The sequence below is a fragment of the Schistocerca gregaria genome, chromosome 3, assembly GCF_023897955.1.
Source record: "Schistocerca gregaria isolate iqSchGreg1 chromosome 3, iqSchGreg1.2, whole genome shotgun sequence".
Lineage (NCBI taxonomy): Eukaryota > Metazoa > Arthropoda > Insecta > Orthoptera > Acrididae > Schistocerca > Schistocerca gregaria.
In genome coordinates, this window is record NC_064922.1 from 940215537 (window position 1) to 940238444 (window position 22908).

Genomic DNA, 22908 nt, shown 5'->3' on the forward strand with positions numbered 1-22908 from the left:
ACTCACGCATCCATGTTCATGACCAGTTTTGATTTCTTTGACCAGTTCGCAACTCACGAACTTCACTCACCAACTCCTGAGCAACGTTAATTCTGCACTGCTTTGGTCGAAAATCGACAATCTCCGAATATATAGTTTTCCATATATGAGGGTTGAATGAAAAGTAATGCCTCTTACCTTCGTTAACTGGGTTTGGATGGGAATAGTTTAATAAATCAAACGCATAAATAATCCTTAGAATGTAATCTTTAATTACAATATTCACTTTTCAATATGATCACCAACCAAATGGATACATTTCTGCCAACCTTGAACAAGTTTTCTGAAGCCGTCATGGAAGAAGTCGTCACTTTGTTTCTGCAACCACAGTCTCACAGTTCTCTGAACGTCTTCATCAGAAGCATAATGATGTCCCCGCAGATCGTCTTTCATTATCGGGAAGAGATGGAAGTCAGACGGTGCTAAATCTGGACTGTATAGAGGATGCCGTACGGCGGTAAGATTCAGTTTCTGAACTTCTGCTGTGGTTTGGCATTGTCATGTTGCAGGAAAACATTTCGCTTTTCCTTTCGGACCCTTGTTACCCGTAGTTTCAGAGTTTGCAGCGTTGTGATGTAACGCTCTGAATTTATTGTTGTTCCAAGATCAAGGAAATCAACATGGATAACACCATCCGCGTCCCAGAGCACTGTGGCCATGATTTTTCGGAAGTGGAAAATGGAAATTTGTGGTAAGTTCCTATGGGTCCAAACTACTAAGGTCATCGGTCCCTAGGCTTACACACTGCTTAATCTAACTTTAACTTACGCTAAGGACACACACACACACACACACACACACACACACACACACACACACACACGAGGAAGGACTAACCTCCAACGGAGGCAGCCCTGCGAACCGTGGCAAGGCGCCCTAGAGCGCACGGCTAGTGTGATTTTTCCAACTGCGGGCTGAGTCTTTAATTTCTTTTTCTGGGGCGAGCCTCTGGGTCGATATTCCATAGACTGAAGTTTCATCTACGGGTCTTAATGGTGTGTACCCACATTTCATCTTCTGTCGCAATTGAAGGGAGAGAGGCGTAACCTTCATTCTCGTAACGCGAAAGGAGTTCTTGGTAAATTTCAAGTCTGTGCGCTTTCATTTCAGGAGCCAGCATCCGCGGTACCCATCGTGCTCAGATCTTCCGATAGTCGAGCAAAGCAGTTACGTGACCCATGCGTTCTTGTGAAAAAATGCCGATTGTGCTTGCAATTTCCAAGAGATACGACGATCGTCCTAAATGAATCTCAATATTTTGCTTATGAAACTCGGTGGTTGCTGTTACAGGACGTCCAACTCATTGTTTGGCCCGCATGTCAGATGTTCCCGCCTCAACATCTTTAAAATTACTCGAGCAACGACGCAGAGTAATCGCATCAAAAAAATTTGCTCGAAAAGTGCCTAATGATATGCAATCAACACCAACAATCAGCGATTGGTAAAAACCATTTTCCTTGTGTCATCGCTTGTTGATATACTGGGGAGTTCATCTACAACGTCTTTCGATCCTCTTGGAAAACTTTATACCCATTATAAAAGCTTATTCATTTACTCAAGATTCGACAAGAGCAATATCCATCATACCCAGTGCAGTGCTAAAATTTATTCCATTTTTAATGGAAAATTCAATGGAAATCCTTTGTTCCATTTTTACACAAGTTAAAAAGCGCCGACCACACCAAAACACGCAACGCGTGTCAGAAACACGAATTCAAATGCTAAAATATTATGAGATAGCCATTTACGTGGTAAACAGGCCCTGAACCTACAGCAAAACGCGCTGCAACATCAGGCTATGCATCCCATGGTGTACATACACGCAGGCACTATGTGATTACATTGTACATGTGTTTCGTTAGGATGATCAGCGCGAAAAACTTTTTGAACTCTTGACATAGATACAGGAATTTCACGAAGACTTCCATTATCAGCCAACGTACACCGTGACGTTATAAAACTGCATCATCAGTGAAGCACTATATCCGATCATCGCTCTAGCACTCATTGAAAACCAGCAAATAGAGTTAACCGAACTACAAATGTCACCATACGGAACAAACTACGCCAGCTGGTCCTGATGCAAGTGACAAATGCGGGAGTTCTAGCTCATGTGTTAGTCGTAAATCCACTCACGGAGAGTACAAACGCACGGCTTTGTTGGAGAGGTGCAGTCATTTGTCTGGAGCAATGGCATGTTTTAAGAAACAACATGAAGGTATATTATGTGGTAAACAAATGGTCGCATACGTATTGGGCATTCACTATCACACCTTGGATAACCAGCTGAATAATCAGATCTTATGTCTACAGAAAAGTCTGGGACTAACTGGATCAGCAATTGATACGCAGGAATCAATCAACATCCTTGCAAATCTGATAGCTCCACAGGATCTAATCATCAATTATTGGTATCAGCTAGATATGGCACGTCTGTCGTTATTTGTGGACAATTTCTAGAGGAACTGAGATCATCATCAAATCTAGAGGCAGTGTTACACGTCACTGGAGACAGTTAAACGAGAACAAATCAGTTTTAAAATGCGCCTTCTTTTTAGTGCGTGTTCTTGACACCGTTAGTAAGTAAAATACTCCAAACAACTGACTAATGCCACGAAGGAAGCGGTTTCCTTCAAAAAGAGGTTTTAACGGAATTAATGAAGGGAATGCACTCGGGTGACGACAACTGACGATATTTGGACAGGAACAGACCCTGCCATTTTAAAGGAAAAACTGGGCAGTTTTGCCCTGAAAATGGCAGGGCTTCCCCCTGTCGAAATATCGGCAGTTGTCGAGGAAGTCACCTGAACACTGTATACGTCGAGACACACACTCAGGTCTCAAACTGTGGACTCGTCGTACTGGTGGTGACGTCTAACTACCGCAGAGCAACAAACAATGACCTCACTTCGCAGCATGCAAAACTTTCAGGATGGGCGAGAGTGACTCTCGAGAGTAGGATAACGGCTGCTTATCCTAGTTTTAAATGTAGCCCTGCTGCGTCAGTCGAGGACCAGAGATCCTCTCACCGAGGTGAAAGAACAAAGTACAACGGCTCGACTAATGTATAATATCAATAGAACGAAAATTAGACACACAGACACACACACCTATCACTATGGCATATAGAGGTAGTTCCTAGATTCATTTATCTCGGATCCCAGATTCCTGCCGATGGTGACTGCAGCCACGAAATCAAGAGACGCTTGTTACTTGGTAGAAAAGCAATTCTAACCTTGACAATGTTTTAAGGTGTAGGGATGTCACTAACAACAAACGTCAGTGCAGCATGGACTATGGTCTTAAAGTTGTGACTAATTGTGATGTACGGATACGAGAACTGGACTCCTTTGAACAGATCCTTTGAACTGAGATGTTTGAGGAAACGCCTTAAAAGTTCCATGCACTGCAAAGAGGGTTGGTGTTACAGCAATCAAAACCGGATTGTTCCTTGGAAAGTCTGGTACTGAATCAAAAATTGAGCTGCTTTGAGCACATCATCAGAATACATCGAAGGCACAAGGAAAAGGGGATGGCGAAGGATCAGATGGATTGATGGAATCACGGAAGTAATGGATTCCAACCTGGAAAGCCTTCGGGTGATAGCACAGGCTACCAGAAATTAGCTTACAAAATTTTATTGGATCATGGACAGATGGAACTGATTAAACGAGCACAGAGGGAGGAAGGGAGGGAGGGAGAGAAAAATCATACACCAGGCAGGTTATGTGGACAGGCAGCCACAGGACAAACATTACATTGTGGTCGGCGCTGTCCCGAAAGCGCTCGGTTGACTATTAAGTCCACAGAATATGCATCGGAATGACGGTGGGCACTTCCAAAGTTTCTAAATGTCATGTATAACTCGTTTTCGTAGGTAACTGTCTTAATTAGCTTATATACAAGTATATTACAGCGACGATACATTCATAAAAAAATTTATTTCGTGTCCTCTGGAAGCATCTGTAGCCAGATGGGCCTGGAGGTCAATCCCAAAAGGGCATTATGAAATCTTTGCAGTGCTGCCTCGTTTATTTTACATTCACAGGGTTTCCTAGTGACAACATGTTTCATAATCTGTCAAAACGGCTCTGTAAACGCCAGTTTTTCACCATAGTGTGCTCTTGCTGTATAGCATGAACTTGCAGGAGGCGAGAGGATCAACGTTGCGTCCATAAGTCTGCAGTAACTTTTCCCCTTTCCCCTGAGTGCACGATGACGCAGCATTCTCTAGGCTGAAGATACCTTATAAACTTAATATGTCAGAGATGCAGATAGTCTCTAAATACATGAGGCACTTCCTCATGCAGCGATACACTGTCAATTTACAAGAAAATTTGTGCCTCAAAGCCATTTGTCGGTACCCTTTCTTCAACTGTGATGACTGTTTATGATTAGCGATGTACATTACGACAAAATTCGTTAAAACATCGGCAGCTTTGGTGAGGGCAGGTATATCAACACTTCTTTCACAATCAATAAAAACGAACTACAGTGCGAAAGGTACAATTCATGTAACTCCACCTATGTACTCCGGTATTTCACACCGGCGGCCATTCGGAGGCATAAGAACAGTGATGGTTTATTTTCATCAGGCCAACTAACATCTCCGTTGCAGCATACCGCATGGCTCTTACCCTTTTTTCTAACAGAGGCTCTCAACCTAATTCAACAGCACCTACTGCTTTGTAGCTTCTAATTATGATATTTGCAATTATGCCAAATTTTGCTTAACAATAAACAACGAGTGAACCGTTTGCAAACTCTGTCGTTTCAAACACTGTCATCCAAGGATCGATCAAATCATAACACGGCATGTAGCGTAATTTACGGTCTATGCGTTTGTCCAAAATATACGAGGGTTGGAACTTAAATAGTGGCAACTATTTATTCCCAGCCGATAAAAAAGGAGTTACAGGTTTTCACCTGTTACTGTCCTTCAAAGCAGTTACCAGCGTTGTGTAGAAAGCGTTGCCAGCGATGTGGAAGGCGTAGTATACCGTTAGCTGAGCCTGTTCTGTTGATGGTCCGAATGGAGCGGTCTACTGCCTGTCGATTCTATGGAACAGTTCTGAAGCGAATGCCACGAAGTGGTTCCTTCATCTTCGGAATCAAATCAAACTCACAAGGACTCAAGTCCGGGGAGATGGTGGATGGTACAGTACTTCCCAGTCCCATCGACCGAACAGAGCAGCCACAGCTTGCGCCGTATGCGCCCGCTCATTGCCGTGCAAAATGATGGGTGGGTTGCGCAGAAAGTGGCGCCGCTTCTTTCGCAAAGCTGGTCGCAGGTGATGCTACAAAAAACAAACAGTGTGCCGTGGAGGAACGTAATGCATTATGATAACACCATTACAGTCACACACGAGAATCACCGTAACTTTAGTCCGCTGCATTCGCACCATCGGCAGAGCAGGTTCTGCTAACGGTGTACAACGTCTTCCACATCGCTGGCAACGGGTTGTACACAACGCTGGTGACTACTTTGAAGGACAGTAACAGGTGAAAACCTGTAACTATTTGTATCGGTTGTGAATTCGAGTTCCAACGCTCGTAATTAGTAATATGTACAGGTTAGCTTGTGGCACGACGAAGTACCTCTGGCAAGTTCCACGTCACAAATTGCAGTGCGACATGGTTCTAGCTTCGACGTCACCATTATCACGACTTACTTATATCTGAAGCGCCACATGAGTTCTCGACAATATTAAACCACTTGCACCAATGGGCGCTTCAGCATACTAAGACAGACTGTGCATAGTTATGGGTGAAGAATGTTGGGAAGGGAGTTTAACGGACTTCGCGATCTTTAAGAAACGGATCAGAAGTTTCGATTGGCCACGGATGCCGGAAGAGGATGTGGCGTGGCCTCTTCGGGGTGTAGGGGGGATAAATAGATGGACAAGGGCGAATCCTTGGCAAGCTAAAGCAGGGTGGTAGTTTGGGAAGCGCGCCGTTTCTCCCAAGCAAGAGACTACAGCCTCAGTCGCTCGCTACCTCCCTGGTACCTTCCTTATCCTACAGCCCGCCCTATCCCAACCGCTCAGTTGCCTATCAGCACAGACACAGAGAGAGAGAGAGAGAGAGAGAGAGAGAGAGAGAGAGAGAGAGAGAGAGAGAGAGAGAGAGCTGTTTGACACACCAGATTCCGTTATCTTCGCCTTGCGATGCAGCACAGGAAGGAGCAACGGGAATCCTAGTGATGACTCACGACGAATGAATGCCCAGTTATGACAAATCTAGCGGGTCACGATGAAGCACCAGTAGAATAACTCCATTTCAGTCGAATAAGCGGAAAATCAAGTTCACTGCTTCAGTCATCTATCTACATCAACATCCATACTCCGCAAGCCACCTGACGGTTTGTGGCGGAGGGTACCTTGAGTACCTCTATCGGTTCTCCCTTCTATTCCAGTCTCGCATTGTTCGTGGAAAGAAGGATTGTCGCTATGCTTCTGTGTGGGTTCTAATCTCTCTGATTTTATCCTCATGGTATCTTCGCGAGATATACGTAGGAGGGAGCAATATACTGTTTGACTCTTCGGTGAAGGTATGTTCTCGAAACATTAACAAAACCGAGCTACTGAGCATCTCCCCTGCAGAGTCTTCCACTGCAGTTTATCATCCCCGTAACGCTTTCGCGATTACTAAATGACCCTGTGACGCAGCGCGCTGCTCTCCGTTGGATCTTCTCCATCTCTTATCAACCTTATCTGGTACGGATCCCACACTGCTGAGCAGTATTCAAGCAGTGGGCGAACAAGCGTAGCCTACTTCCTTTGTTTTCGGATTGCATTTCCTTAGGATTCTTCCAATGAATCTCAGTCTGGCATCTGCTTTACCGACGATCAACTTTATATGATCATTCCATTTTAAATCACTCCTAATGCGTGCTCCCAGATAATTTATGGAATTAACTGCTTCCAGTTGCTGACCTATTTTGTAGCTAAATGATAAGGGATCTATCTTTCTATGTATTCGCAGCACGTTACACTTGTCTTCATTGAGATCAATTGCCATTCCCTGCACCATGCGTCAATTCGGTGCAGATCCTCCTGCATTTCAGTACAATTTTCCATTGTTACAATCTCTCGATATACCACAGCATCATCCGCAAAAAACAGTGAACTTCCGATGTCATCCAAAAGGTCATTTATGTATATTGCGAATAGCAACGGTCCTATGACACTCCCCTGTGGCACACCTAAAATCACTCTTACTTCGGAAGACTTTTCTCTCCATTGAGAATGATATGCTGCGTTCTGTTATCTAGGAACTCTTCAATCCAATCACACAATTGGTCTGATAGTCCATATGCTCTTACTTTGTTCATTAAACGACTATGGGGAACTGTATCGAACGCCTTGCGGAAGTCAGGAAACATGGCATCTACCTGGGAACCCGTGTCTATGGCCCTCTGAGTCTTTAGGACGATCTTAAAAGAACTAATGCTTCTTGCCCAATTTTCCCTGAAGTGCTATTTGGAGAGAATGGTACACATTTCGGCACTGAAGGGCCCGTTTGAACTTATGTAGAACTTTTTTCTTCTTTATTCTCTGCCTCTCCATCATTTCACACTTTCTTCTTGCGTTATGTAGTCCAGACTGTTTAGTTAATGTGTATGTATCCCTGGCAACACATATAGTAACCCTAAACCTTGCTTCTTAAGTTTCTTCTGAGACAATCCTTAGCTACCCAAACTCTCACTTGGTTGCAAATACCAACAATCTTTATTAGACATGGAAGCGAAAAATGACGATCGAATATCATAATTCATATAAGTTGATTATAACTACACCTATTTTTGCTAAAGCTTGTTACAATTGACGCAAGAGCTTGAAAACTGGGTTGTTTACGCGATATTCTCACAGTCTTCGGACATTGGCGCTATGAAAGCAGTGGCCTGAGGACGATAATCACCAAATAGCTTCCGAGAAAGCTCTTCCGATTATTAACTGTATTATCTCCATCACTGAAATACAACCCACAGGGAGAAACGGTACAGATACGATTTCTCATTCTGGTGAGGGTTCATTGACAGCTGGTGGAAGGTGTTCCACTTTCTTCATACTTCCTGGCATTTTCTATTTTCTAAAAAAAACACACACACACACACACACACACACACACACACACACACACACACACACACACACACACAGAGAGAGAGAGAGAGAGAGAGAGAGAGAGAGAGAGAGAGAGAGAGAGAGAGAGAGAGAGAATTGCTCCAGACAGCTAGAGAGCTACCATCGCAACGCTACACCGCCACTGCCACTCTCAATATCGGGGCCCCAATCTCACGGGCGCAGCCCCGAATACTCCCGAAACCAGGCAGGTAAGCAGGTAACAGGACCGAATCCTCCCAAACTGACACAATACGAAGGAGCATTGTGCGCGCTGATGACCACAGCTGCCTGCGGCCACTTCGAAGTTCGCGGCAGTTACCATAGAAGACATTTGTGAGAGACCGTAAAAAATAATTTACCTCAAGTTAAAAGGAGAAGATACGCACAATATAACTACAAGAGATGTCAACAATTTCCATAACTATTTACAAAGCTAGGCGCAAAATTCTGCCAAAACTGCCTACGATGTTAAAAAATTAAGAAATCAAGGCTATAAATGATTACAGTTTCTAAAAATAAATAAATAGGATAAAACTTTTAAACATACATTACACGCGAATTTTTTTTACATCTTCTACTGTAACTTCATATGCTTTCCTTTGCCTGCTTGGAGTATTCATAATATTTAGAACTGCTACTTGCTTCAAACGGGAAGGTTCGGGCCCATCGTTTTTCAGACCCTTGCGGGCTTGGGAGGATTCGGTACCTTTTTTCTGACCGCGCGAGGATTCGAGGCTGCGCCCAATCTCATAAGTGATGGCGGTGGAGGAGGGAGGGGGGGAGGAGGAGGATAAGGAGGAGGATAAGGAGGAGGAGTATCATCGTAAGAAACGAGGGTCCATCTGGCTGCCTAAGATATGAGCGACGATTAAGGTCCCCAGCCTAGGGTTACAAGTGTGAAGCCCGGCCGATGGTCTCTAAGGCGGAAGAGGAATTTGACTTCCCCCAGAAAGCAGAAGAGCCACGAAAACATACCAGGTAGCGGCGGTACACCATGTTAGGGGTGGCCACCACAGGCGTCCGATTACCGAATTCAGGGGTGGCTTGAACTCTTCCACTGGGCCCAACAAACTCAGTTGTATAACTGAACCGACACGAGCCGTCCCATTAAAAATTTCTTAGGGCTCATGGTATGTGCATTTGAATGGATGTTATATCAGAGGGCCAATTCCCAGTCGACCAAGGAAGTCGCAAATAGGCAGTCGGATTCTGGAGGACCTCAGAAAAAATGCATGAGGCAGCTACCAACTGAGTCATTCGAATGGTTATTAGAGAATGGTAATTTGATGTTGAATTTCTTGAAAAAATCTCCAGCGACGGACCTCTGTGCCCAAATAAGCGTTCTTTAATAACAATTGATTGCATCATACGCATACCAGTGCTTGTATTTCGAGAGTACATTTGAAACAGGGATGCTCTTCGTTAGTTGGTTTTAATTCGACTGAGTTGGTACTACCACTCAATTAGTTCTCGTGAGGAAGGTTTTATTTAAGCATTAACATCAACTATTAGCAAGACTAGGTAGTATTGAAAAATCTCTTCTCTGCTGAGGAGACTATAAATTTAAGGGTAGCTCATATTACTGTTCATATAGCGCACGAAGAAGAAAATTGAAGCACCTTAGAAGGGAAGGAGGAAACTTAATGATACTTCACGAATTGAGAAAGTGTGTGATGTTATTTCAGTGATTACAAAATTGAGTCAAATTTACAAGGACTGTCACAGTTAAGTCCACGTAACAGTACGACGTTGCACTCCCCCTGTCCTGGATGCATGCACTGATTCTGTTGGGAAAGGTGTCCTAAAATACTATTCTGAGGTATACTCACCCAAAACTGTTTTAACTGGTCCGTGATATCCCGGATAGCGGCAATGGGATGGAGTTGAGGTATGAGCTGGTACCACACGTGCTCCACTGGAGTATGATCTGAGGATCTTGCTGGCGACAGCAGTTCCTCAACATCAAGCAGACAGTTCATAGAACCACGTGCCACTTTTGGATGAGGAGCACTGACCTGTTTAAACATGGCACCGCGATACAGTCGCAAGAGAGCTACATAGGACACATGCTGTCCGTGATGTATCATCGTGCCGTCAGCGTTCCCTACCCGCCATGCCCTGAAGTCACACCTGGTGTGTCCCCACAACATGACGCCAGCAGTAACGAACTGCTGACCTCTCCAAAAGTTGGGAAAAGAATGGGAACGCTCCCCCGTCGCTGTCATACTTATAGGCGAAGGTCGCTAAGGTTACTGCAGAACCACAATTCATCTCTGAACGCTTATGTTGAACCATTCATCAGCACCCCAGTCACAGCCCCACTCCAGAGGCAATCGTTTGTGTTGTGATGTTAATGGCACCCAAGCACAGTAAGGTAATCCCCCAGTCCGACTATTGGTGTGGGGTGACAGGAGTGTTACAGGAAGTCCATTACTCGTTCTCAGATGGCTAGCCCTGATGTGAAGGGGTTACGATGTGCCTGGAGCAAAATATGGCGAGCCTGCCTTGTGGTGATCAGATGTGGTCGACTGCATCCGTGCTGAATATGCATGCCCTCACGCCGTAAAGTAGTCCAACATCATGCCACTGTCACGTCTGAATGCCACACAGATTTGGATACTGATTCAACCAAGCGGCCCCTTTCAAATTCAGTCAGATGCTGATACTGCTATGTCACAGGAGTACGTAGCACCTCCGTGTCCTTCACGTTCGAAGTCTGGCACTGCTCACATTTCCAGAATGAGATTTTCACTCTGCAGCGGAGTGTGCGCTGATATGAAACTTCCTGGCAGATTAAAACTGTGTGACCGACCGAGACTCGAACTCGGCACCTTTGCCTTTCGCGGGCAAGTGCTCTACCATCTGAGCTACCGAAGCACGACTCACGCCCGGTACTCACAGCTTTACTTCTGCCAGTATCTCGTCTCCTGAAGGTAGGAGACGAGATACTGGCAGAAGTAAAGCTGTGAGTACCGGGCGTGAGTCGTGCTTCGGTAGCTCAGATGGTAGAGCACTTGCCCGCGAAAGGCAAAGGTGCCGAGTTCGAGTCTCGGTCGGTCACACAGTTTTAATCTGCCAGGAAGTTTCACTGCTCACATTCCTTACATATCCCACCAGGAATGGTAACAACACTAATGTACACTGGTTACTGTTCAACCTACCCCAGATGACTGCAATTCTGATCATTTACAAACCCGCAATCTTCGGGTGCGTCACTTTTTTTGTCAGGCAATGTATCTTTCAACTGTTACAGAACTGACGGAAGGATTCAATTCTTCTTCACAAGCCCAGACCTACACTCAACTGAGTACCTATCTCAAACTTTCAGAATAAAGTGTTATTAATGTAATAAACAAATTTAAAGTTCCTTTTTGCCGTGCCGCTAATTTTGTAATATTTCATCTAGCCAAAGGATCCAGTTTCAAGCTCTACTATCTCGAAACTTTCTTCTCCTACTTTTTTACTAAAAAAGTAGACATATGGATACCAAATATTATATTACTAAGAAATATACACTGATGCGCCAAGGAAACTGTTGTAGGTATGCATATTCGAATACAGAGATATGTAAACAGGCAGAATACGGCGCTGCGGTCGGCAATGCCTATATACAACAAATGTCTGGCACAGTTGTTAGACCGGTTGCTAATGCTGCTGTTACAATGGCAGGTTACAAAGATGCGAGTTTGAACGTGGTGTTACAGTTGGTGCACGAGCGATGGAACACAGCATCTCCGAGGTAGTGATGAAGTGGGGATTTTCCCGTGCGGCAATGTCGCGAGTGTACCGTAAATATCAGGAATCCGGTAAAACATCAAATCTCCGACATCGCTGCCGTCGGAAAAGGATCCTGCAAGAACGGGACCAACGACGACTGAAGAGAATCGTTCAACGTGACTGAAGTGCAACTCTTCCACAAATTGCTGCAGATTTCAATGCTGGCCCATCAAGTATCAGCGCGTCAACGATTGAACGAAACATCATCGATGGGCTATCGGACCCGAAGGCCCACTCATGTACTCTTGATGACTGCACGACACGAAAGTTTTACGCCTCGCCTGGGTCCGTCAACACCGACATCGGACTGATTATGACTGGAAACATGTTTCCCCGTCGTACTTGTCTCGTTTCAAATTGTATCCAGTGAATGGAAATGTACAGGTATGGAGACAACCTCATGAATCCATGGACCCTGCATGTCAGCAGGGGACTGTCCAAGCTGGAGGCGGCTCTGTAATGGTGTGGGGCGTGTGCAGTTTGAGTGATGTGTGTCCCATGATACGTCTAGATATGACTGACAGGTGACACGTATCTAAGCATCCTGTCTGATCTGCATCTATTCATGTCCGAACTTGCAGAATTCCTGCAGGGCATTCCGACACCCCACACGTCCAGAATTGCTACAAAGTGGCTCCAGGAACACACTTCTGAGTGTACGGACTTCCGCTGGCCATCAAACTCCCCAGGCATGAACATTATTGGGACGCCTTGCAAAGTGCTGTTCAAAAGAGATCTAGACCCCCTCGTACTCTTACGGATTTATGGACAGCCGTGAAGTATTCATGGCGCCAGTTCCCTCCAGCACTATTTCAGATATTAGTCTGAGTCCATGCCACGTCCTGTTGTGGCATTTCTGCGTGCTCGCGGGGGCCCTACAGGACATTAGGCAAGTGTATCAGTTTCTTTGGCTTATTAGTTTATTTGAATAATGAAATCAGAAGTTGATGTTTTAGAAGAACTATGAAACCTGGCAACTACTAAGATACATTGTAAATAAGAAACCAAAAAATAATTTCTAATTAATAAATTATTATATTCCAGATGAAATGTCTCGGGCGAGACGCAGTCACAATAACACAAAGGTTAAGAAGATCATCTTTAAGTAAAGGCTAGCATTGCTGGACTGTTAGGGATTAATGCACATAATTTTGTTTATTACTAGTTTCGCTCATCAGACGATAGCACCTTCAGTGTCTTGATGGAAACATTAATGGTTTAACTTTTTTTAAATCTTTAATGTGTCGCCATCAGAGCAATAAATACCTGATCGAAACTAGAGGGAAAGCGAAGTACGAAGGTGGTTTCCTAAGACTGGTAAATTTCCGTGAAAGAATGGAACATTTTTGTTCGCCTTGATGGTTAGTATATTTGCTAGTCCGTGCATCGTATAAACAGTGTCAACAATACACAGTATACAGTTTATTGCTCACAGCCGTCTGGATTGGTAGGAGTGTCGACTGCTATTGAAAATGGAGGAAGCAGTCTGGTGCTGCTATTAAACATTTTCACTGGAAGGGTTGGACTGCCGCACAAATCTAATCAGAATTGGATGGAGCTCACGCGGGCTCTCCACCATCAATGAAGGCCATTTAATTTTGGATTAATGAACCTGAAAGTGGCCGGACAAGCACAGAAGTCGCCTTCTCCAGCCATCCAGCTGAAGTCACCACAAAGGAAACTATCGACAAAATCGACGTTACGGTAAAGGAAAACGGTCGAATAAAAATTCGTGGGATTGCTGAGACGGTAGTAATCTCGACTGAGCGAGTGCATAACATTCTGCACAGAAAATTGGCTACGAAAAAGCTGGTCATAATCGATAAAAAGAGCATCCAGTACAACATTTCAACACAATATCTGGCTATGTTTAATCGCAATTCACAGGACTTTTTGCTGTGATGTGTGAGTATTAATGAAACCTGGATCCATAACTACAGGTCAGTCAAAACGGTCAACACAATGGACAAAAGCTGCTGAAAGTACAGCGATGAAGGCAAAGACCATTTTGTCAGCCGGGATCCCAAGGTCTATTTGGAAAACGGCAGAACCATAACTATCTTATTACACTTCATTGTTGGTTAGTCTGAAACTTGAGTTGACTGAAAAAAGATCAAGGGTGCCACGCAAAATATTACTCATTCACCAGGATAATGCATCATCCCATAACCACACTTCGGATCAAGTGACTTCCTGTTCCCTAACACGAAATTTGGCTTGCTGGAAGCTGGATGATCTCCGGAACATGTGTACATCGCTCAAATGAGACTGTGTCGAGAAGTAAAATCAGAGGTTAGGAAACGAACATTTTTTTGCTTTTTTACCAGAATTATCATACTACACTCTTAACACCTGCCCAGAAAATATTTGAAAGACTGACATGAAATTATCGATGTTCATCGACATAACTATCGATCTTAGGGAATGCTGGAAACCGTGATTTTGTTGCTGTCACATATCTGCACATGTGGATCTTCCGCATGCTCTGTCCGAGTACTTCGCTGTGTTGTTACGTCTGAATGAGAGGAGTAGAAGTGTTTAGTGACCAGTTGAATGCAACATATGATGCTGTCCCGTTAAAACAGCGCGTGTTCGGTGTACAAATCCCGACGAAATCTCAACGCCCTATATCTGTGCAAGCAGGAATTAAGATACCTATGTCGAAACATTGCAGAAAAAGAGTATGTACAAGTATTCTTACAAATTTACTGTTGTGCCCTAGTTAAAGCGGCCAGATGAACTTTACTGTGTTGAGTTCTGCCGGGAAGGGGATCAGGACTTTTGGGTGATGTTTTTGATTTCTTCAAATGAGGTCTGAACCGGCCTGCCAGAATGTGTAATCACAGAAAATGCGGAATTATGCATCACAAAATGGGTCAATCCCACGTCAGGCTTATTGTAAATATTTTTCGGACCATTTTTATTTTGCCCACCCAGTACTGATCAATAAAATTTGGACTGCGGTCATCTGAACATAAAGAACGTCTTTTGCAAGAGAAACCAGATCGCACGGAACGATTTTTTCACACGCTATTCGAAAGTGGGACCTAAACTGCAGAGTAATCATGTAGATGTAGAAGCTGATGCCTTCCTACGGGATTAGAAAAATACGTTCCTATTAAATAACTGTGTACATAAATAGTCACACGCTCGCTAAATACCTCAAGTACCAACAAAAAACTGTCCTAAATCACGTAGGAAGATAAAGGGCGACAGGGATGGTAACTTCGTCTTTGTTTTTATCCTTCGGTGCAATACAGCCCATTTTTTCTCCTGTATGGGAAAACGAAAAATTTATGCAACACTTCGTGTTCCTTTGTTACTTAGCCGAAAAGAAATACTACTCACATCTGGAGACATAATGGACATCCCACGAGTTACGTTCCGTGAGGAACTCTTGATACCGAGGGCACTACAGGGTAAATAAACTTTATATGTGAACATGTAGTTTTCTCTACGGCACGAAGTCGTATTCAACAATGAAGACTCATCTACTACCTTGAAATATGGATGTCCATGCTCCGATGGCAGCGCCTGGAAGTCCATTGCAGCAGCGTCTAAATTTTAACATCGTCGAGCAACTGCGAAGAAAGGAGCACTGGACATGGGCTACACCTGCTGTACAGTTGTCTCGCCACCAATACCTACTGGATAGAAATCACAGTTCTAAGCCTAGACAACAATGCTCACTCTTACGCAAACGACTGCGATCATTTATCTATGGTCTGCGGTTATCACTTAATTCTCCCTGGTAGTCGAGCGAAACAGCTGAAAGAGCAATACATTCAGGCGACAGGATTCCCTAGAAAGTACAACGCTATACTTCAATACAAGACATGAAATACCAAAATCTAAAGTTCGACGTTGCATCCTTGGAATTTTAAGGCGTATGATTGGGCAAGTGCAACATTCAGCTCGTTTGTAATGTGCACAGAAAAATTCGGCACTTCAGAGATCCTAGCGTGAAGAGAAAGAATGTGCGAAGCAACCACATCTCGATACACCCACATGGCTGTCTCTGGAAACAGCAGAGTATCAGTCATAGACATTCTTTGTCAGATGTGAGAGTATACATTCTCCTTTATCTACATGTGTAGTCGAATTAAAAACGACTAATAAGCTTCTTTATTGGGAAAGGTGAAATGCACCATGCATGTTAAGGTACGGAATTCAGTTTTTCTGATGTACCAAAAGACTCTTTCGTTGAATGCTGTACTATTGAATTCATCCGTTTCTCTAATAGTAAGCATGTATGCATCCGCCGGGAGCACACGCCTAAATGGTGACAATGATTGCTATGCGTCACAGACAACACTTTTTCCCTATTTCGCATTAATTTTCTGGAGACTGTACCCGCAAACATTGACCACTTCTACAGATATCGAGTATCAGTATGGTGCCACTGGCAACTTACAGTAGTGACCCACTGGCGGAATTCCAATTGATTTTGTAAACATTTTATGATGGTCAACGACTAGACAATAGGTAGAGTTAAATCCGTCGCTATGGCCTCCGTAACGTAGCAGATTCAGCCATGGATCACATGATTAAACCATCAGGTCAGTGCTTCCGTAATGATTCTTAATTATCTGATTATACTGATATAAATGAAATTTTACTACATACTACGTTCACGACCCGCGTTGTCTAAATTGTGATGACTTTTTTTTTTTAATCTTAAAAGGAAATCGTCCCTCTGCTTCACAATAGTGGAAGTGTATTTAATTTTTGTGTGTCAGCGTGGTCTTTATGTGACGTATCACTCAGATAATGTCGCCGAGCATAAGAATATCCACTGATCTCACAAATTCTGTACTTTTGTTCCCGGCCCAAATGTCTATACAATAGGCCTTTTCATAATAAATGTTTCCATGTTCTACAGAAGTGAGCTTGCCACGTTCGTTCAGTTCACAGTATGACTGCTTTACTCATGGTCGTGCAACACTTATGATGGACTTGTCTTACTCTCGAAGGCACGCTGGAGTGCAGTGTGCAGTATTGTTGGGGTCATAAGTAAAGCGAGAATTAATACAAAACCGCCTAGATACTGCCGACTCTCCCGCCCCTCCCGAAAAGGTTTCATGTGAGCAAGCCCACAACACGAATTTCTTACAACCATCAGTTCAAGTTAGTACAAAACACTTGATACAGTCAATACTGGTATAAGAGCATTTCCCAGTTAGTGCATACTTCAGTCCCGCCTTCTTCCTGTGATATTTACCACAGTGTGTTACCGAATGTCATATGATTCTGGAGGCTGACAAGAATCCAAACGTCGTAAAAGAATACCAGGAGTTCCACTATTTGTGGTGAACAATCGATCTGAAAAAGGCAGTTTTATCGTTCCCAAGTACTATACCTGAAGGCGCTTCTCAAACAATATATCACTGAATCTTGTTTGTACAACTAAGAGCGCGAGACAAAAGGTTTCTTACTGTGTGCTGTGAACAGGTTGCCACTACTTATCTTTATTTAATTGTACTTCAAGATCGTTGATCGACTGTGTCTACCAACTTTCAAGTTGAAACTGACCTCTGCAGTTTCTATAACACCTGCCAATTGCATTTTTTAAGGAATTCTTGTACCTCGTGTAAGCTGATGAATTAGTGACTACACACGCTGCCTGTACAATGCATTAGCCTCTTCTTTAAGGGGCTAATACGTGAACAGATGTCAAGAAATCTTTTTTTTTTAATTTGTGTCTCAAAAATTCTCTGTAGCTTTCTAAACAAGTAAAAGTTTTCTTCCAGGAAACTGAACCGAATAATGACCCAAAATTAGAAGAATTTAAAAGTGGTTGCACATATGATGGATGCTCCCATGTCAGACAGCTGTGTTTGATAATTCTATTCTCACCATTAGCATTTGACACAAGATTATTAGAGAAGTGTTTACATGGTAAGACTCAAAACTCAAATGAGAGTTTTAACAACTGAATATAGGAAATGTTCTGGTAGGATTAAATACTTCGAAAATGGGTGTGTTAGATGCTCTGCTAGGTTTCAATGATGGTGCAGTGTCAAGGTTTAAGATTATCGAATCGATGAGAGGGCCTGGTGGGCTAAATATGCAGAAAACTTTAATCGCAATTAACGACAGGTGACTCTTCCGTGCAGAGAAATCAGTATTGGAAGGCAGCAAAGAAGCAAGAATAAGTAGTGTGAAAAAGAAAAGTGAAGAAGAACAGAAACAAGATGAATATGAACATGGGATGTATTAGTGTTTTGCAGATAGAGAACCAAGTTTTAACTTCAATTTCCGAAAGATCACATTTTTTATGTTCTGTTAGAACGGTTACAAACTATCCAAGACATAGGGCTGAAATTTTGTATACTGAAATAAAATGTGCTTACGTAGACTATTCTTATGACAAATTTGAAACTTGAGGACACACTGAAGAAGAACTACGAGTTAAATACTGAAACTTTTGATAGTCATTTAAAAACTTTTAACCGTAATTAATAACAGCAACATTTTTCTAAAAAGTCTAACTTAAAGATAGTGTAAAGAACTTCTAGGGGGAAAAAAAATCAAGCTTCTACTTCGTTTTTATTTCAAGGTATGTATACCTACGCCATACATAAGTAACATACTTTATTTCACTTGCAACACTGAATGCAATTTACAAAAAATTATGAGACCAAAAGCTGTTGTTTATACATCAGAAGACCCCATACAAATGTGTTAAAATACGATAAGCATTACGTGCGCTCATAACTTATTCTTTGAACTATATTATTTAGAAAACTAACTATTTTTTGAAAGAGTTCCACTTGTTTTCACGAAACACTCCCTTTAAAATCAATTTCAATTTCTCAGTATCCTAACAATGAAGCGATGCGAGAAACATGTGTTACCTATAGTTGAGCTGATACGAAAGGCGCAACGATCCCGGCGAAAAAAGTTACGTATCGAGAATTATGTTTTGTTGTTTGCAGGCACGTAATTGCAGCCTGGTACACACTTAAATCCCAGCGCAACTCTACCGTCAAACTCCGCCAGAGGAGCGAAAACAAAATGGCACAGCCCACTGAAAAAAAAATGGCGTACTTCGGTAATTCGTTTTCGGCAGCTGCGGAAATGTTGCAGCTGTCGTAGCCCGATTCAGGTGAAGTCTCGATTGCTCTGACCCAGCTAAAACATTTCCGCTGCTCCCGAAAACTAAGTACAGCACGATATACCATTTATTCAATGGGCTTTGCCATTTTGTATTGATCGTCTAGAAGCGTGCTATAGTACTGTGGCGCGGAGACTGCAATGTGTTCCAGGACTGCGGACGTTAGCTGCAAACAAAGAAATAATTAACAGTGTAACTCTTATTTTCCGAGGGAGTAATTAAAACTTTACGGCTACCATCGTACATATAATTACCCACGTATTGTTCTTTGTATTTGCCACTGACTTGCTACGTCGACATCTATCCTCCGCAAACCACCGCTAAATGCATGGCAGAGGGTACAAGCCATTGTACCAGTTCTTCCCGTTCGATTAACTTTGGAGTGCGGAAGAATGAATGACTAGAGTTATCATTTAAAGCCGATTCTTGAAACTTTGTTACTGGATTTTCTCGGGATGGTTTTCCTCAATCTTCAAGAGTCTTCCAGTTCAGTTCCCTCAGTATCTCTGACTTTACCTGTGACTATTCGTGCTGCCCTTCTCTGCGTACGTTCAATATCCCCTGCTAGTCCTATTTGGTACAAGGCCCACATAATTGAGCATCATTCTGGAGCCGGCCGCACAAGTCATTTGTAAACAATCTCCTCCGTAGACTGATTGCACTTCCTCAGTTTTCTACCAATAAACGGAAGGTTACCACCTGCTTTACCCACAATTAAGACTATGCGATCATTACAGTTGATATCCCACAAAGTGTTACACGTAGGTATTTGCATGAGTTGGCCGATTCCAACAGTGACTCACTGATATTATAGTTACAGGATACTATTTTTTGTCTTTTCTGGAATGTTCTTTAAATTTCTGAACATTTAAAACAAGTCTTCAATCTTTGCATCACTTCCAAATCTTATCAAGATCTGACAATATTTATGTAGCTTCTTTCAGACAATACTTCATTGTAGACAACTATATTATCTGCAAGAAGTCTGAGGTTGCTATTAATTGCAGGTTCGAATCCTGCCTCGGGCATGGGTATGTATGATGTCCTTAGGTTAGTTAGGTTTAAGTAGTTCTAAGTTCTAGGGGACTGATGACCTCAGAAGTTAAGTCCCATAGTGCTCAGAGCCATTTGAACCATTTTTTACTATTAATATGGAATTCATTAACAGCAACAGTCTGAACACACTTCTCCAGAGCACACTCTAACTTACTGGACATTGGCCACTTCCGCAAAATCTATAGTTTTCGCCACAGTGTTGAAGTGCAAAGCAACCAAGATAAACTGCGTCCTCCCTACCAAAAAGTCCTCAATCCAGTCACAAATTTCACTTGAGGCCCCATGTTGTCATACTTTTGAGAATATGCATAGGAGTGGTACCGAGTCAAACGCTTTTCATAAAGCAAGAAATACTGCATTTATCTGCCTGTCTTGATCCAAAGCTTTCAGTATAACATGTGAGAAAGTGCGATTTGGGTTTCACACTATCGATGTTTTAGGAATCAACGCTGGTTGCCATGAAGGAAGTCTTTCTGCTCGAGATCCTTCATTATGTTTGAGGTCATAATGTGTGCTAAGGCTCTAGAACAAATCGATGTCAAGGATATTGGACGGTAGTTCAATAATTTCCTAATTAATGTTATTACAATCTTGGTTGATTTTGGTACTTACCAGAGCGTCTGCTTTGGAACCAGTGATTATTAATATCTTGTCTTACCTAATATGTGAAGCTTTTCATCCCAACTGCTTACTAGAATTTGTGGCAATCCCAGCGATGCACAATAGTGGCGCCTTGGAAACTTCTGTAGCTGATACGGCCGCCACAAACCTGTTTCTCCTCGTAGCTGCTACAGTGGGGATGCTACGACTTCAGCGGTCACTCGGGTATCCTTTCTCGCTGAAGTTTCTAATCTTCGTCCTCTTCTTTTGCTTCTCCATTAATGTACGTGTGATAGCCTCAAAAGCCAGTATCTTCAGGTTACAGGCATAATCCCTTTACGACATGTCGGTCTGTCCAGTTTTCTTTGGCCTCATGGTTTGTAGCTTTCACGTTACAAAGGTAGTTTCGACTATCATTTTCATTTTCTCTTCAATTAGTTGGTACATTGGTATCATAATTATGTACTCACAACCCATATACTCCATATACATAGTTTTTACAACTTGTAAATGTCATTAAAATCCGTAAGATGGATATAGTACCATTGCACATACAAGGGCAAAATGGATTAGTGATACTATAAAAATTTAGCAGGTTTCTTTACTCCACACTGAAAACAATACGTCTTCTACGGCATCAAACCATTAGGAATTATATGGGAAAGAAATCTTGGACAAGAATCTTTGATAAGTTTCGCAAAATATTTCCTTCCACTATACAAGGAATTTCACTTTTCATTTGCAACATATTTTTTTGCATCACTGTCTCATTCCACTATCACATAAAAAATCTAGGTGTATAATATATGCTAGTGTTACACGAGATTCGTGATTGTGAAGCTTAGGACCCGTGTTGACATTCAGCACATGATTACAGGTCCCTCTTTAAACAACGGGCGAAAAGTTGTGGTTGAGTTTTTTCTATCTGGACAGTTAAATAACTATTGGTGACTGCAGTAAGGTGGATATAAAATGGCTCTGAGCACTATGGTACTTAACATTTATGGTCATCAGTCCCCTAGAACTTAGAACTACTTAAACCTAACTAAGGACGTCACACAACACCCAGCCATCACGAGGCAGAGAAGATCCCTGACCCGCCGGGAATCGAACCCGGAAACCCGGGCGTGCGAAGCGAGAACGCTACCACGAGATGCGGGCAGTAAGAATAAATACGTGTTTCCAAGATTTACTGACCTTCAAAGTAGTCACCAGCACTGCGTATAACCCGTTGCCAGCGATGTGGAAGTCGTAGCATACTCTTAGCAGTGCCAGTTGTGTTGACGGTTCGAGCGGCGCGGTCTATTGCCTGGCGAATTTGTAGCAGTTCTGAAGCGAATGCCGTGAAGTGTTTCCTTCAGTTTAGAAATAGAGTAGAACTCACGAGGGCTTAAGTCAGGGGAGTGCAGTAGGTGGTATAGCACTTAGCAGCCCCATCAGTCAAATAAGTACGTGCTTGAGCACTGTCCTGCAAAATGAAGGTCGGGTCCTGCAGAAAGTGTCATCACTTCTGTGTCTATGCTGTTAACTTTTGGAACACAACCTACGACCAGCTTAGAAGTGATGACACTTTATGCAGTACATGACCATAATTTCGCAGGGCAATGCTCAGGCACGTACAGTGCAAGCTGTTACTGATTTGTTTGACTGATGCGGCTGCAAAAGCGCTATACCACATACTGCACTCTCCTCCTGACCTAAGCCCTCACAAGTTCAACTCGATTTCGCTTCAAAACTGCAACAAATTCGTCGGGAAATAAACCGCGCCGCTCGAACTGACAACACAACTGGTACTGCTAAGAGTATCCTACGAGTTCCATATCGCTGGCAACGAGTTATACACAATGCTGGTGACTACATTGAAGGCCTGTAAAACTGAGACACGCATCTATGTTGTACAAGCTGTAAATAAATACTTTCCACTATTAAAGTTCCAACCCTCGTATGTAGGGCTGCAATGACAAGAATTTCTGACGAAGAGAAATTTGGTAACATCGAATGTAGATTTAAGTGTTAAGAACTCTTTCGTGAATGTATTTGAAGCGCAGTCTTGTCTGCAAGTGAAACGTGGGCAGTGAACAATTCAGACAATAAGACAGTAGAAGCTTTTAAATTGTGATGATACCGAAGAATGCTGAAGATTGATTGGAGAGATCATGTATCTAACAAGGAGGTCCTGAAGAGCATTGGGGT

The 22908-nt window shown here is 42.9% G+C and overlaps 1 protein-coding gene across 21 annotated transcripts in view; it reads right to left on the minus strand.

The window, feature by feature from the left end:
• The window catches only part of LOC126355848 (activating transcription factor 7-interacting protein 1), a 280695-nt gene that overhangs the window by 134216 nt on the left and 123571 nt on the right, over positions 1–22908 (minus strand). The window contains exon 1 of one of the 21 annotated variants that reach the window (XM_050006330.1): positions 15441–15677. The exons of 19 other annotated variants lie outside the window; for them this stretch is intronic. In XM_050006330.1, coding sequence (XP_049862287.1) covers positions 15441–15513 — 73 coding nt within the window. In that variant the 5' untranslated portion in view covers positions 15514–15677. Of the gene's footprint in view, positions 1–15440; positions 15678–22908 lie in introns of those variants that run through there. One more of the 21 variants, XM_050006331.1, reaches the window with a different exon arrangement.